This window comes from Eublepharis macularius, chromosome 2 (genome assembly GCF_028583425.1).
Source record: "Eublepharis macularius isolate TG4126 chromosome 2, MPM_Emac_v1.0, whole genome shotgun sequence".
Taxonomy (NCBI): domain Eukaryota; kingdom Metazoa; phylum Chordata; class Lepidosauria; order Squamata; family Eublepharidae; genus Eublepharis; species Eublepharis macularius.
Genome location: NC_072791.1, coordinates 166,627,789 through 166,643,875, shown reverse-complemented (window position 1 = coordinate 166,643,875; position 16,087 = coordinate 166,627,789). Strand labels below are relative to the sequence as shown.

The 16,087-nt window shown below is 42.7% G+C and overlaps 1 protein-coding gene across 1 annotated transcript in view; it reads left to right on the top strand.

The window, feature by feature from the left end:
- The window catches only part of LOC129323566 (myosin light chain kinase, smooth muscle-like), a 124,524-nt gene that overhangs the window by 95,573 nt on the left and 12,864 nt on the right, over window positions 1–16,087 (top strand). Inside the window, exon 2 of the mRNA XM_054970098.1 lies at window positions 5,910–6,082. Coding sequence (XP_054826073.1) covers window positions 5,918–6,082 — 165 coding nt within the window. The 5' untranslated portion in view covers window positions 5,910–5,917. The remainder of the gene's footprint in view (window positions 1–5,909; window positions 6,083–16,087) is intronic.

Here is a 16,087-nt window from a genome sequence, read left to right as displayed (position 1 = left end):
ATGGCCTTTCCTATGATTGAAGGGTTCGTGGAGATGATTACGACCTTTACCAGAAACCAGCGTTGCTTACTGCTACAGCAAAGAAAGTGGAGGGTCTGTATAAGACCAAGGATGATTCTTGCCCTTGGCTACTCACCCACCACCATCTTCACTGGTGACCGAGGAACTGCAGCCCAGGCAGCGCCAAGGGCCTTTTGCTAACCCATCTGACAAGGAAGGAAAAATGTTGGATGTTCTGGGGTGCAAGATTTACTCATCTGCTGCCCTGAACATCAAGATTGCCAACTATGCCGCTATGATGGGGGCATATCAACTGGCCCTCTGGAACAAGACTGCGGCCTTCTTCGAGAAGCTTCCAGATGAACAAAGGCCATTGGTGAGGGTTCTTCAGGAAGAAGCCATTCGTTTAGCCTGGCATCAGATACACGTGGGTAGGAATGATGCGGATACCTCAGCCAGGACTATGGCCTTGACTGTGGTCTTGAGGAGACCTGCATGGCTGTGTGCTACGGCCCTTCCGACCAGGACTCAGAATAACCTGGAGGACCTACCGTTTGAAAGCAAGATGCTTTTTTCTGAGAAGATGGATGAATATCTGTCTTAGAAGTGCAAGGACCGCCTGACTGCCTGCTCCTACGGGGTCCTTCCCCTGGCTCAATAAGGGGGATGCTCACAATACCGACAACCCCTCATATCCTTCACGCTGTCAGTTTCAAGATGGTCAAAGTGGCTTCTCTAGATGGAGACAGAACCAGAGGCATGGATCACAGGCTCAGCACGCTAAAGATCAGATGTCTACGTCTAAACAGTTCTGACTAGGCCTGGAACCAGCTCCTGTATTTGGGGAGTTGAAAATAGTTTATGCTGGTTATAAAATAAAATTTGAAAGTTGCCCTACTCTGGTTCTTCCTAACCTTTCAGAATCTCAATCGTGTCCCCTGTTAAGGATTGAGCTAAATGCGCTACTGGAGAAGGATGCTGTGCAACCTATACAAGAGGAAGAATCTAAATTGGGATTCTATTCTAGAGTCTTTCTGGTTGACATGAAGGATGTGGGCCACAGGCCTATCTTAGATTTAAGAAATCTGAACACTTTTGTACAAGCCCGTAGTTTTCGCATGACTACTCTTCATACTGTCTTGTCATTGATTGCCCCTGATTGTTGGTTGGTGGTCCTCAATCTGAAGGATGCTTATTTTCATGTGTCTGTACACAAATTGCATAGGAAGTTCCTGCGCTTCTTGTTTGAGGGACAGCTGTATCAGTATAGGGTTTTGCCCTTTGGCTTGTGTACAACACCACGTGTGTTCATGAAGTGTGTAGGTAAGTGTGTAGGTCATAGCTTACCTGCGCACCAAGTGTTGTGTTTACCCATATCTGGACGACTGGTTAATTGTCGGCGACTCAGAGGAAGACATTAATAGACAGGTCCAATTAATTTTATGTACCAGTCAGGAGCTGGGTTTACTGGTAAACCAAAAGAAATTGAAGCTGGCGCCTGCCAGAAGGGTGCAATTTATTGGAGTGGTACTGGATGGCAAGGCGAACAGGGCCTTCCTCCCTGTAGAGAGGGTAGAGAAGATTAGAAAATTAATCACCCTATTCCAACATTGTTGATTTCAGACAGCTAAACGTATACAAATGCTCCTAGGCCTTATGGCATCTACAACCAAGGTGGTTATGCACGCCCGCCTGAGGATGCAGGAACTACAACTGTGGTTTATTTCTGTTTATACGTGTGAAAGGGATCTACAGGAGAAGAAGTTCAACATCCCTAGATCAGCGCTTAGCTCCCTTCAATGGTGGGTGGATGAATTGCATCTTCTGGCAAGGACTCCCTTTGGGCACGTATGGCATGACCTGTCCATCACCACAGACACTTCCAGCTTAGGGTGGGGGATGCGCTATGGGGAGGTATATGCACACGGTTTGTGGGATGACAGTGACGGAGAGGCTCATATTAACCTTGAGTTAAAGCCCATACGTTACGCCTTAACATCCTTTCCCCATGTGATACGAAACAAGTCTGTGCTAATTCTCACAGACAATTCCACAATGATGTTCTGTCTGAACAAACAGGGGAGGACTACGTCCCGGAGCTTCTGCAGAGAGGCTATGTCTATATGGACTTGGGCTATACAACATGGAGTCCACCTGTCAGCAGTACACATACCAGGGACAGACAATGTCATAGTGGACCGTTTGAGCAGGTTGGACGAGAATCCGCACGAGTGGTCCATAAAGGACGAGTGTCTAGATGCGATTTTCCATCGATGGGGGTACCCTGAAATAGATCTGTTTGCCTCCAGGGAAGATTGAAAGTTGGACCTCTTCTGTTCGAGAGGAGGTCTAGGGTTAGGTTCTTTGGGGGACTTCTTTCAGTTGCCCTGGTCCAGTCACTTCCTATATGCTTTTCCACCCATCCCACTGTTAGCCAGGGTGGTAAGCAGACTTCAGTGGGAGGATGTGAAGGCAATCCTGATAGTGCCCTACTGGCCGAGACAACCCTGGTTCCACGGGTTAACGAGGTTAGCAAGCATGACTCCCCATTTTCCTCCGAATCCGGACCTCCTTTCGTGGGGCAGGGTCTTTCATCATGGGATAGAGAGACTCAGACTGATTGCATGGTTAATTCTACCACAGAGACAGTATTGGAAGGTGTAGCTCAAGTAATCTTAACATGAGATGTCTTTCCACCAGGCAATCTTACAAGATTAAGTGGGACAAATTTATGTTGTGGGCATCAGGACATGGTCTGGACCCCGTCTCATGTTCCTTGAGTAAAATCCTAGAATATTTACTGGAGCTGAAACAGCTCTCACGAGCTCTTTGATCAAGGTGTATATGGCTGCGATATTGGCCTTCCGTGCCCCTTTGGACAATAAAACTGTCTTTTTGCATTTCATATGCAAAATGTTTCTCAAGGGGCTCAATACTATGTTCCCTATTGTGCACAGGGTTGTACCACAATAGTCTCTGAACGTTGTGCTTATGAGACTAATTAGTAAGCCCTTTGAACCGCTGACCACATGCCAGTTGCAATATTTGTCTTTGAAAGTGGCCCTTTTGGTGGTGCTTACGTCAGTTAGGAGGGTTAGTGAGCTAGCTGTGCACCACCATTCCTTAAGATCCATTCAGAAAAGGTGGTATTACGGACTAAACTAGAGTTTTTGCCCAAGTTCGTCTCTAAGTTTCACATGTCACAGGAGATATTTCTACCTGTTTTCTTTAAGGACCAAAGTAGCCCTGCTGAACGTTCTTTACATGGACGTTTGGAGGGCACTCCTTTTCTACCTTGACAGGACTAAACCCTTTTGGGTGGACTCTCAACTTTTTGTTTGTTTTGCGGTCCCTAATAAGGGGAGAGAAGCAGGTTCACAGACTATAGCCACATGGGTGATGCAGGCCATCAAATCCTGCTATGATGCTGCTAACTTGCCTTGTCCTCTAGAAGTCCATGTGCACTATACTACAGGCATCCTCCGCAGCCCTTCTAAAAGGGGTTCTAATACAGGATATCTGCCATGAAGCAACGTGGTCGTCGGCTGACACGTTCGTCAGGCACTACGTGCTGGACGTCTTGGATAGAAGGGAGACCGCAGTGGGGACAGCCATGCTCCAGTCAATTTTCCTGTGACTAGAAACAAGCTCCACCACCCAGGTAAATAGCTTGTTAAACTCCCATGTGTGACTGCACAGAAAACCGAAGGTGAAAAACAATGTTGCACTTACCTGTAACTGTTGTTCATCGCGGTCTTCTGTGCTGGCACACATACCCTCCCTCCTTCCCTGCTAATGCTCTTCTTGGCATTAGAGAGCACAGTGGCGAAGAGGACTGAGGGTAGCAGGGGACGCCCCGCCTTCCCTAGGGCTATTTCGGCGGGAAAACAGCCGCACAGGCACTCTGGAAGGTGGGAGCACCCCCTGCTGGAAGTTTTAGCTAGAAAACCTCCAGAATCGGCAGGCCTGTGCATGCACAGTCCCATGTGTGTCAGCGCAGAAGACCTCAATGAACAACAGTTACAGGTAAGTGCAACACTGTTTTTCTTTCTTCTTAAAAGTATTTTCACAGACTCAGTCAGACAAAGTAATTTTCCACACAAGTCTTCTATAATAGAATAAATTCCACACAAACTTCGATTCACTCGGGCCTTTCCACACAGCTTGTCTGACTTAGATCAGTCTCTTACTCAGATATACACAGACGTTCTCTTACACAGTTTGCCTGACTTAGATAGAATCATCACTCTCCCAGATATACCTAGACTGCCTGTCAGTTTGCCTGTCTGATTATATAATTTCTCTCACTGCCCTAGGTGCACACACAGGTTTCCTGACTCAGAGCCAAGCTACAAGTCATGCCTGACATGAGGAGAACTCGTGTCAGTTTCCGACAAGTTTTGATGGGAAGTGTAGGCATCCTGTCTGGCTTGTACCTTGGCTCTAAGAGTTGATCTGGGTAGGGACGATGGAAGTTGTTCAGTGATGACTTCCCTGCTTGTCGCTCGCCCCGATGGCCCTCCTGAAGCTCCATCAGCCTTGTAGCTTGTCTCTTAGATGGAAGTTTTCAAAACACTACACAGATACAGCCTCTCTCAAAAAAACAGTTTCATTTAACTTGGTAGAATAAATTTCTCTCAGGAACACACAGACACTCAGGCTGCACACAGTTTTCCTGTTTTTACTAGAATCGCACAAACAGTTCAGGCTTCACACAGATTGCATGACTGAACTAGAATAAAACCCCACTCAGGCTTTTACACAGGTTGTATGCTTTGCCCAGAATGAACACTCTCTCATCACAGTTCCTAAAAAAAAAAACACACTAGTTCATTCTGTCCCCTAGGGTGCCACTACTGTTTGTTGCGATTACACTCCATTCACCCATCCAGCCCCTCTCCTTCTTTCCTCAGAGGTGTGCATTTTAGATAACATCAGTATTTAAAATACCCTCCATTAGAAAGCAGAAATAAAATCTAAACCATTTAAAATGCAAAACATTACACTATACAAAGAGAATAGGAACTGTGTGTTTTTAGTTTATTTCCCTTCCCCATTGTAAGGCCAGCTGTTGCAAAATTGTTTATAGTACACTTAATTCTTCTGTGCACTATCCAGGAAAGCTATATAAAATGAAGTCAGACCATTTTAAAAACTACAGTCTTTGTCTAGACTATTACATTTATTTATTACTGTTACAAGTACCTCTTAAGGTACTGTAACTGATTACAGAGGAACAGTATGGTTCATTTTCAGCTTGCTGGGTTTTTTCCTTTTGTTCTCTATTCTACATTTTTTCCCTGTTCCCTCTATTCCCCTGGCTTTTTCCACACATGCAAAGAATAATCTCTTATTTTCTTTGTTTTGATGTTTTTTATCTCCTTGTCTTTGTAGAATAACCTCTTCTCATTTTGCCCAAGAAGTTTCCAGATCAATTATGTTTTGCCCTGTGGGTTTCATATTTTGTTGTACAGAATCCAACTCAGGTTGAGTGTTTTTACTAATTTCAACAGGTGCAGTTTGGTCTGGAGATAGAAGAGTGCTATTTCAGAGAGCTGGTGATGATATGGAATGGACATTGATGCTCTTGGTGTTCACACACTTATCTCTGTTACCTTTAGTAAAACAGATTTGGAGGGTTTTGTAATGCTTCATAACCTTTTTGGCCAAAGGCAATAGACAGAAACTATGAATTAGTACAACACAGGCAACAATTTTTCTGTGATGACACCTTCAGTATCTGTAAAATTATCTTATTCCCAGTCTTACTGATGTGAAATCAACAGAATTAAGTTTTGTCCTTTGCCTGGATCGTGTCCAATATTTTGTTTGTTGTCTTAGAGTTCTCCTATAGAAGCAGTAAACTGATATTTCTCCTTCCTTGTCTCCCCCCCCCCTTGTTTTTGAAGCTCTTAACATGGGAGATGTGAAACTGGTGACATCTACTAGGATCTCCAAAGCTACCTTGACACTAGACCACTCTTCCTTAAGGTCTCCTGCTCTGACAGAAGCACCAGCATTTACTCTCCCACCAAGGAATATCCGGGTGCCACTTGGAGGCACAGCCAGATTCGAAGGAAAGGTAAGCAGTGCCTGATTGGAAACTAGTGTGAAGAAGATCATACTATTTCTAGCGGGCCATAGAGGACTGCAAAATAGAGGACTTACTGCAAAATATATTTTACTTCTACATGATATCAAGCCAGAAGGTTCTAATATGCTAGCATGTAGCCTCCAAATATGTACTGTCAGCTCTCCCCTCCCCTCCCCTGCTTTTCAAGCTGCAAGTGTCTACATGGCTTGGGCACTGTGCATCTTATAAGGAAATCCTAGCCTCTTCTCTTTTGTTCCTTGGATAGTATCTGCCAACTGTCAGACTATCTGCCCCCTTTTTGCCCTCGAAGCAATCTTACTCACCGAAAGTGTCTTTCTATGTGAACACGTATATGGAATTGCTATTCTCCTTTTTCCTTGCCTGCTATCTCCTCTAGCTTGGCCAGAGATTTTATATCTTTGGGTGAATGAATGGTCAGAAACATAGTAAAATCCCATATTGGGGGGCCAAGTTGCTCACTTCCTGCCAAGCCAGCACTTAACACATCATGTCATATCATTCACTACTGGTTTTTAAGGTCTCAGGCTGGAACTTTTAAAGTAGTCTGTTTCCCCCCTCGTGATACAGAAGTCCAGTAGACTGCTCCCTTCATCTGTTGGTCACCATAAATGTGTACATTTCCTTCTCTGAACATAACATGAAGTGTTTATGACAGGATTCACAGATAAGTATTTGTTTTTACAATTCTTTAGCCCTCCCTCTCCCTGTTTCCAGGCTGCAAGTGACTGAGAGGCTGTAGAGTCAAGTGTGTGTGTGGGGGGGGGGGCTTGAATCCTCTTGTAGGGAAACAACCCTACTCCCTTTTCTGTCTCCCAGGTGATATCTGCCACCAGTCAGGCTATCTGCCCCCCCCTAATTTTGCCCTCCCAGTGGTCTGACTCACTCAAGTGGGGTTTTAGTGCATGCATGTTTATGGAATTGCCATTCTCCAGTCTCCCTGCCCAGTAGCCCTCTATTTCAGCCATGGGTTTTATATCTTTGAGTGAAGGAGCAGCAAGATGCATGGGAAAGAGTTTAATTGCAGTCTGAGATCTTAACATGTACAAGATATCAGGCCAGAAGATTCTAATAACCCAGCATGTAGACTTAGAATATGTTCTAAAGTAGTATGGAAGTACCATCCCAGGAAAAGGTCAATTAGTACAAGCCACATGAAAGGCTTATGAAAGCTGCCTAGAAGACTTTCATTAGCTCTGACCAGAAATCCTTTTCATGTATTTATTTATGAAATCAATGGGCTTAAGCTGGAGCAACTCTGCTTAGGATTTCATTGTAAGTGTAGCAGGATATAAAACTTGCAGTTTGCCTGAAATGCAGAGTATTAGATTATTGGTGGGAATGTTTTATTCTAATTCTGAAAAAAAACTTTTAATTCAAATCTTGTGAGATGCTGTTCTTAGAAACACTGTTCTTCAGATTATCTCTTTGCTTGTAGAGCAGAAACATCTGCTGCAAATAAACATGTTCTGCTTTTAATTAACTATAGAATCTGCTAAAATATAGCCCAGATCAATAAAATACCTGCAACTTGAGTTTCTAGCTGTCAAATATAACACATTCAAATAGTCTTCAGGCAGTTATAAAAAGTCCTGATTTATTGGGAGGGAATATCTGAGAAAAACTTCTTTTTTAAAGCACACTAATGTGAACAGCACATAAAATCTGAAGTGCATGTGCATTGTCCATAAGGAGGAGGACGAGGAGGAGCAGCAAGAAACAATTTGGGACACAGAAGATTATGTTTATTTAGACAGAGATACCATCAGTTTGGTGTAGTGGTTAAGAGTGGCAGGACTGTAATCTGGTGAACCAGGTTTAATTCCCTGCTCCACCGCTTGAAGCCAGCTGGGTGACCTTGGGTCAGTCCTAGCTCTCTCAGTCCCACCCGCCACATAAGGTGATTGTCATGAGGATAATAATAACACACTTTGTAAACTGCTCTGAGTGGGCGTTAAGTTGTCCCAAATGACGGTATATAAATCAAATGTTGTCGTCATCATCATAATCAATAAATGTATAAACTTGTACATACCTTCCCTCCACAGCTTACCTTCTTTTAATCCTAAAGAACTAAAACTGAAAATAAACACACACAACCCCCCCCCCTTAAATAACCACTGTCATTGAGAATTTCTTCCTGTTCTCTATATATCATCCCACACCAAATCTATCTTAAACCTAGGCTACGTGTAGCATATTAGTCAGGAACAAGGATCACTTCAAAAGACTTTGCAGCAGAGTGGCTGCTCACTGTAAAGCAACTGCAGCTACAACATCTGGTCGCAAGAACACAAAATGTGATCACCCAGTCACACCCCCTCCCCACTTGACATGACTTTCAACCTTTTCAAGGAGGCAGGCTGACAACTCAGCCATGCAGACTGAACTAGAAATTTCTACATATGCATTCAACTCACACAAAACTATCAGGAAGTCACCATACACCCGTTTTTAAATTCGGGAATTGCTTTAGGTACCTTTAATGTGTGCTGGCTTCTCTGCTATTTGATCTGTATGTAGGTGACGTAATGCACTTTTTTCAAACAGGGAATTTACACGCTCCTAAACTGGGTAATGAAAGAATTTCTATGTTGTTATATGCAGATAATAATAATTACTTCATTAACAAAGATGGGATTAAAGAGAGCCTTGCAGGCATTATTTAGGTATTGTTCTGAAAATAAAATTACTATAAATATTGATAAAACCAAAATAATCTCCTTTGGAACCTCTCCCATCAGCCTATTAACTGAGCAATATGACTTAACAAGTTTGGTCTTATAAATACCAGAATGGTTTCTAATTGGCAGAGGTGTCAGACAAGGAGGTACACAGAAGATAGTCTCATTGACATCAGTGGAACTTGTGTCCCTAGAAATGTGCTCATGGTCATACATAACACAGATTCCTCAAATGCTTTGTGATAATTTCAGCACTCCTTTTTATAGAATGGGAGCTGAGGTTGAAAAACAACCTTGTCCAAACTGCTCAGTCTGTGAGATGGGATTTTGAACCCAAGATACTACCATATGAATCTTTCATATGATATATTTGAGCACACTGGTGTGCAACTTGAAAGACATTTCCTGAAGCATAACTGCTACACTGTCTTCTGAACTATACTTGAGTTTTCAGTTACAGGAAAAATAAATTGCAGATGTGATGATGGATTGTTTCTGATATTTGGCTTAATCATGCAATATAAATACGAAGCTAGACTCTGGTTTAAAAAATGTAAAAAATGGCTAGACAGAAGATTTTCTTCAAAGAGCTCTTCTGTGCTGGAATTTATCTTATCAGAAAGAACAACTATATTGAGTCTCCTAGGCAGGATGTAAGTAGTATTTTAAAGATTCTATATTCTTATTCTAGAAGGAATATGGTAAAAATCCTGCTATGTTGGATCTGCATTTATTCTTTCCTATGTGTGATGGTCAAACTGTCAAAATAATTCGTTTAAAAAGAAAACTTGAAAGAAGAAAAATGCAGAAAAATGGTGGCACTTGTGAGGGCAGAAAAGTAGAGATGAGATGTAGCACAAGCAGCCATGAGCTCTAAGTCCATCAAAATCTTAACAAAAAATGTGCCAACAAATATGGAAAACAAAATAATGGTCCACAGACTGGAGATGCTCAATCTACATTCCAGTTCTAAAAAGGAGACATAAAAGACTGCAGCGATTATTGGACCATTGTGTTAATTTCCCACACAAGCAAAGTGATGCTCAAAATTCTACAACAGACTCTTGGGGGGGGGTCTTTATAGGGCAGTCAGTAGTAGGTATCCTGAAAATAAGATTGAGTTTGGTTGAAAAATGCCAACCCCAGCCGGCCCCCAGATATTTTTTCCCATAGAGAATAATGGAGAGTAGGTGGGGCATCTTCTTTGGGGACCCATAAAATTGGCCCTCAGCTTCAAGAAACTTGATGGTTCTTTAGAGAACAGTCATTAGTGGGTTCTCACCAAATTTGGTGAAGTTTGATTGAAAAATGGCTCCATCAGCCTACCGTATATTTCCTCAGTGGTCAATTGTACAATATTTATGGTAAACAAGCACACCCACACATTTAGAAATCAGTATAAAAATGTTCCCATTGTTCTTATCACTTGTATTGTGTGGTATAATTCAAATTGTTGCAGCAGGCTGTAACTGTAACTGCAGATTGATGAAACACACCCAAAGACATTGGAAACAAAGCCTCAGAATGCTATATCAAGTGAAGATAATTTTGTGAGTGCAGTCCACAGCCTGCTGCAATGGGCTCCTGGCCAGGAAATGGAACATGCAAACATGAGGAATGGCAGGTGATGCCAGCCTCCCCCCGCCCAGAGGATCTTGATACAATAGGGCCTTCCCCAGAGTTCCTGAATTAATCAACGCAATCAACGCATTCATTCATAGGATCACCATAAGATTTGAAGTGACTTGACAGCATATAACATTCACACACTTCTACCAACTTTGACCACTGTGCTATAGTAGGAATTCAAACCTTTGGCTATGAAAAAATCTTGTATAGCTTGAAAGCTTGTAAAACTTTTATCAGCTAGTTGATCTATCTATCAGGTGTATTATTTTAAAAAATGTTTATAGTTATTAAACTATCCGATATATCAAACATTTTTACCGGAGCATTGGAACTGTCTGTTCCAAAATGGATTCTGATTTACAATGGAAAATGAAACTTTATTAATTCCTTCCTGAATAGGGTTGCCAGCCTCCAGGTAGTGGCTGGAGATCTCCTGGAATTACAACTGGTCTCCAGGCCACAGAGACCAGTTCACCTGGAGAAAATGGCTACTTTTGGGGTGGACTCTATGGAATTATGCCATGCCAAGGTCCTTTCCCTCCCCAATAGGGTTGCCAGCTCCAAGTTGGGAAATTCCTGGAGATCTGAGGGGTGAAACCTGGAGAAACCTGGAGAAAGTGGGGTTTGGGGAGGGAAAAGACCTTGGCATGGCGTAATTCCATAGAGTCCACCCCCCAAAGTATCCATTTTCTCCAGGTGAACTGATCTCTGTGGCCTGGAGACCAGTTGTAATTCCGGGAGATCTCCAGCCACTACCTGGAGGCTGACAACCCTACTCCACAAACCTCACTTTCTCCAGGTTTCTCCAGGTTTCAGATCTCCCCAGATCTCCCGGAATTTCCCAATTTGGAGCTGGCAACCGTATTCCTGAACCTTATTAATTACATATGTGTGATCCTAAATAAAATGCATTAGACCCTTTTAAACATCACTCAGGTGTGAATGGAGGAGAAAGATAGTAATATTCAGTGGAAACGTACAAAACCCGCGTAACTTAAAGGAAAAAAATGCAGGCGGCTGTACTGATCAGTGGGGGGTGCGGGAGGAATCTAAGAACAACAGTAGCAAAATATCTTTTATTAGTACCATGTAAAAGTCGCAACCAAGAAGTTACAGTAAGTAGTTTCAAACTTCACAGCAATCTTCTTTAAGCTAGAAGATGTTTTAAAGGGGACACTGGAGGCGAGGGGTGGAGAGAAAAAGATCAGAAAAGGACCGATTGGAACTTTGTTCTCTTTAACAGTCTTAAGTAAAGTCTCTTCAGACTAATAGTCTTTTAATGTAGTGAAACAACTTATACAAATCTCAGCTCTGCAATAGGATTCTTGGCTGTCACCTTTTAGGATGGGTGAAGGAGAGAAGAGAAGCCTTTAATGTTGTAGTCTGTGAGCAGCTGCAGTGTCAGTTCATCAAATCAGGTCCTGTTTTGGAAGCTGAAAGGAGCAAGCTGCCTCTGATTATTGTGCTCCCCTCCCCCATGGGTTTCGCAACACTGTGAAAGACTGTCCTTGTTTTTCAGGATTCTCTTTTCCTGTGCCAGAGGCAATTCCTGAAAGGGATACTTGTGCATATCATGGTTTTACTGGCAGGTCCCTCAACTGATTGATGGGTCCTTAAAACAGCTGCTGGATTATTTGCTGTGGAAATAGTTTGTACTGAAGTACCTACTTGCAGGTGTTTGCATAAATTTGATGAGATGTAAGTGTGGAAAATTGCAGAGGCTGCTAGAAGCCCTTTACAGGTTTCACTTGGTACTAATTTCATGTTGTTATGACATAATCTTAACTATGCAGTAAGACATCTCTGTTGTTTTTGATGTTTAATAATGAGAAATAATAGCTAATAAAATGGAAGGGAAGGGTGTTTTTTTTAAAAAAAAAATATTCAACCAGTAAGTGATACAAGGTAAATCTCTGAACAAAATCTGAGTTGCTTTATGCACAGCATTTTTCTGACAATTGTGTAAGCAACAGGTTTCAAATTTTTATGCAGTTCTAAACCCTATTGCATTATTTATTGAATGTCCTAGACATATGTAATCCAACTTGAGTCTCACTGAGAAGGGCGGACCATAAATAACACAAATAAATAAATTTAAATAGCATTGTGATGTGCTTAAGCAGAAGTAATTATAGCTTAATAGATGCATGAATGAGTTTTGCACAGGATATTTCCTACGTCAGTCTAGGTAAAATTCTATGTGTGAAGCAACCCATTGTATATAGGTGCTAATTGTCTTGGAGAAAAATGTCTTGTACGAGGGTTTCTGCCCAATGTATTTTACCAGCCGGTGTCCATTGTCACTTGCTAAGGAGGTACACACACTCATAAAGAACCCAGGAAGCAGGGGTGCTTCAAATAAACGACCAGAGCTCTTGGAGGCTCCTAGGGGCCCTGTTCAGTCAGGAGAACCGGCAGGGACGAGGGATGAGAGTCTCTGGGTCGATACACCTGCATAAAACTCTACGTGTGCATTTACTGGTATAGATCAGGCTGCAGGGATAAACTGCAAGATAGATACTGCTTGCAGTAGAATCATTTACCATGGCTGTTAATCAAAAATTAATTCCCATCCACCATTCAGTCTGGGACAGCAGTAATCTGTTGTATTAAGAGTAGTAGCTCTGAATCTAATAAACAGATATTTTGAGGCCTTGTGTCTATTATGAAGCAATACATTCTTCTGTTTCCAACACAACATTAAAAATACTAATATTTAAAGGCATAGAGTTTGCAGTGAAAGCCAAACAAGTTTCCATTGTTCTGGAGCAATGGAATTGTACATCCCTCTTTGTGTATGCTTGTGGTGTGATTCCACTAGACCTAGTCCTAGATTAGTGCACATATGGGGTGGAAGTGGCATGAATTGTATTATCATTCATCATAGTGCACAACAAGATTTCTTGCTTTATCCCATTTGTACCCTAATTTACAAGGGGCCACGGTGACATCCATGTGGTCATCTCATTTAATTCTAATAACAATCATATGAAATATATGAAAGAGAGAGAGAGACTTGATTAATAACCCAGTGATATTCATAGCTACATGGGGATTTGAATCCAGATCTTCTGGCCCAAGTCTGGCTCACTTCTATTTCACTGCAGCATTGATTGCATTCACTGGAAGGAGAATGATGATTTCCCAGCAGTAACCACAATCTGTGGTTTCAGTGGCGGTGAAAGGTGATGTTTTCCACAATAAAAGTTCAACCTGGATGGGAAAGAGATCTGTATTGTTTGAAGCCAAAGATTTGTAAGTGTCTGGTGTTGGTTTTCTGAAGAACTAATCAGTATAAACCCTTAGATGTTTTCAGTTCATGTAATGGTTGCATGTACCTCAAACTGACACTGACACTTCCGTAATATCCTTGTGCAGACAAAATAATTCATGTACTGAGCTTGAATGTTTTACATTAGAAGTTGTAAGGTGCCAAAAATGGTTTTACAAAATAAGTGTGTGAATTACATTTATGAAATGTGTGAAATAGGAGCTCACCTAGCAAAGCCTCCAAACCCCGATAGTATTTTAACAATTTCCACTAAGAAGTCACTTCTAGTGCAGTCTGATCCACCTCTGGTTGCCATGGGACGGGTAGGTGAGGTGCCTGCAGGTGGCACAGTGCAAGCACGGCTAGATATTTGGCTTGGGAAATGAACAGAAGACTGAAAGGAAGAGAATGTGGACAAAAGGTGTCTGTTGAGGCAAGGGTCTCTTTGCAAGTTGGGAAGAATTAGCAACAAGGAGAAACTTGCGAGAGGAAGGATAACTTAGGGATCTTTTAGTCTACATATAGGGGGATTGTCCCAGCTAGAGAACTCCTTACACTAAACAGACAGATATTTCAGACAAACGGGGAATCTTTATTAAAAATAACAAAAGCCAGAAGCACATTCGCACAACACGCAGCACACATTCAAGACTAACTAGGAAAGCGAGTAGAAAGCGGTGGATAGTTACCATCTAGATGTCTGAGAGAGAGGAGCGATGAGCAGCCTGTGTTTCAAGGCTTAAGGGCTCGAATGGAGTTCGAGAGTGGAATGCTGGATCCAAACATGTACATGCTTTGGGGCAGCCTACTCTATATCATGGATCCTACCTTGGGGCAAGATTGCATCTTCTACCCCAAAACCAAATGCTTGAGTGGTTAGTCCGGGGTGGGACAAAGGACTGCAAAGTTGTCTCTGGGGCAAGACAAAGAGTTGGCGAACTGTTCCCAAAGTGGGACAATAAGCTGGTAAACCGTCTCCAGTGTGTAACAAAGAATTAGGAAGGTTTGATTAAGTCTTCCCAGGCGGAACTAAAGTTATCAAATTATGATTGACGACCCGCAAGGTGGATGCTTGAGGTTATCATCTCTCTGAGGGCCAAGCTACACATGACGAATGACACTTGAACGGCAAGTGGATTGAGTGGAGGGCAAGTGAACAGGGAGAAATACACTTGCCATTCAAGTGTCATTCGTCATGTGTAGCTTGGCCCTCAGCTGCTTAAGAATAGGAAAGTGGTCAAGGTGAAATCACTAGAGTGGAATGCATTAATTAATTCAGAAACTCCAGGAAGGCCCTATTGTATCAGGTCCTTAGCATGCCACTGGGGCAAGGAGTGGGGTGAGCTGGCCTTGCCTGTTTGTCCCCATGTCTGCACGTTCCATCTCCTGGGCAGGATTTGGCTTGCCTGCTTGGGCAGAAACTTCCATTTTGTCTGCTTGCTTTGGCAGCGGCTTCCATGTTTTCTGCCAGCTTGGGTAGTAATTTTAATGCTGGAAGCATACTTAGAGATGGGGGTTTATGGCACATCCATAACCACGTGCCTTCTAATATTACTGGGGTGGTTATGGCCACTTCCAATACAGTTGGAAGATACCTCCAGGGTCATCTAGTCCAACCCCTTACACAGTGCAGGAAATTCACAACTACTCCCCCTCCACATCACCAGTGACCATTCCTCCATGCCCAGAAGATGGGAAAAAAACCTCCAGGATCCCTGGACAGACCCCAGAGTGGTGATTTGCATGTAAGAATGGGCTTCAAGAACTAAGCACTGATGTAGCCCTTCCTGCCCTCCCTCTCATGATCTGCCTAGGTTCACAGAATCAGCATCAATGTCAGATAGCCATCTAGCCTCTGCTTTAAAACCTCCAGAGAAGGAGAGATCACCTTCTCCCGAGGAAGCCAGTTCCACTGAGGGACCTACTGTCAGAAAGTTCTTTTGATATAATTTCAACCCGTTAGTTCTGGTCTGACTTCTGGGGCAATGGAAAACATCACCTCTCAGTCATCTCTCCTCCAGGCTAAACATACTGAGCTTCTTCAACCTTGTCTCATAGAATTTGGTCTCCAGACCCTTCACTGTCTTTGATGCCCTTCTTTGGATCCGTTCCAGCTTGCCTATATCCTTCTTAAATTGTGGTGCCCAACACTGAACAGATAAGGTCTAACTAGAGCAGAGGTGAGGTCTAACCAGAGCAGAATAGAGAGATACCATCACTTTGCATGATCTGAACACTATACTTCTGTTGATACAGACCAAAATCGTGTTTGCCTTTTTATCTACCACACCACACTGCTGACTCATGTTCAGTGTATGGTCTCCTAAGACCCCTAGACCCTTTTCCCATGTACTACTGCCAAGACAAGTCTCCCCCATCATATAATTATGC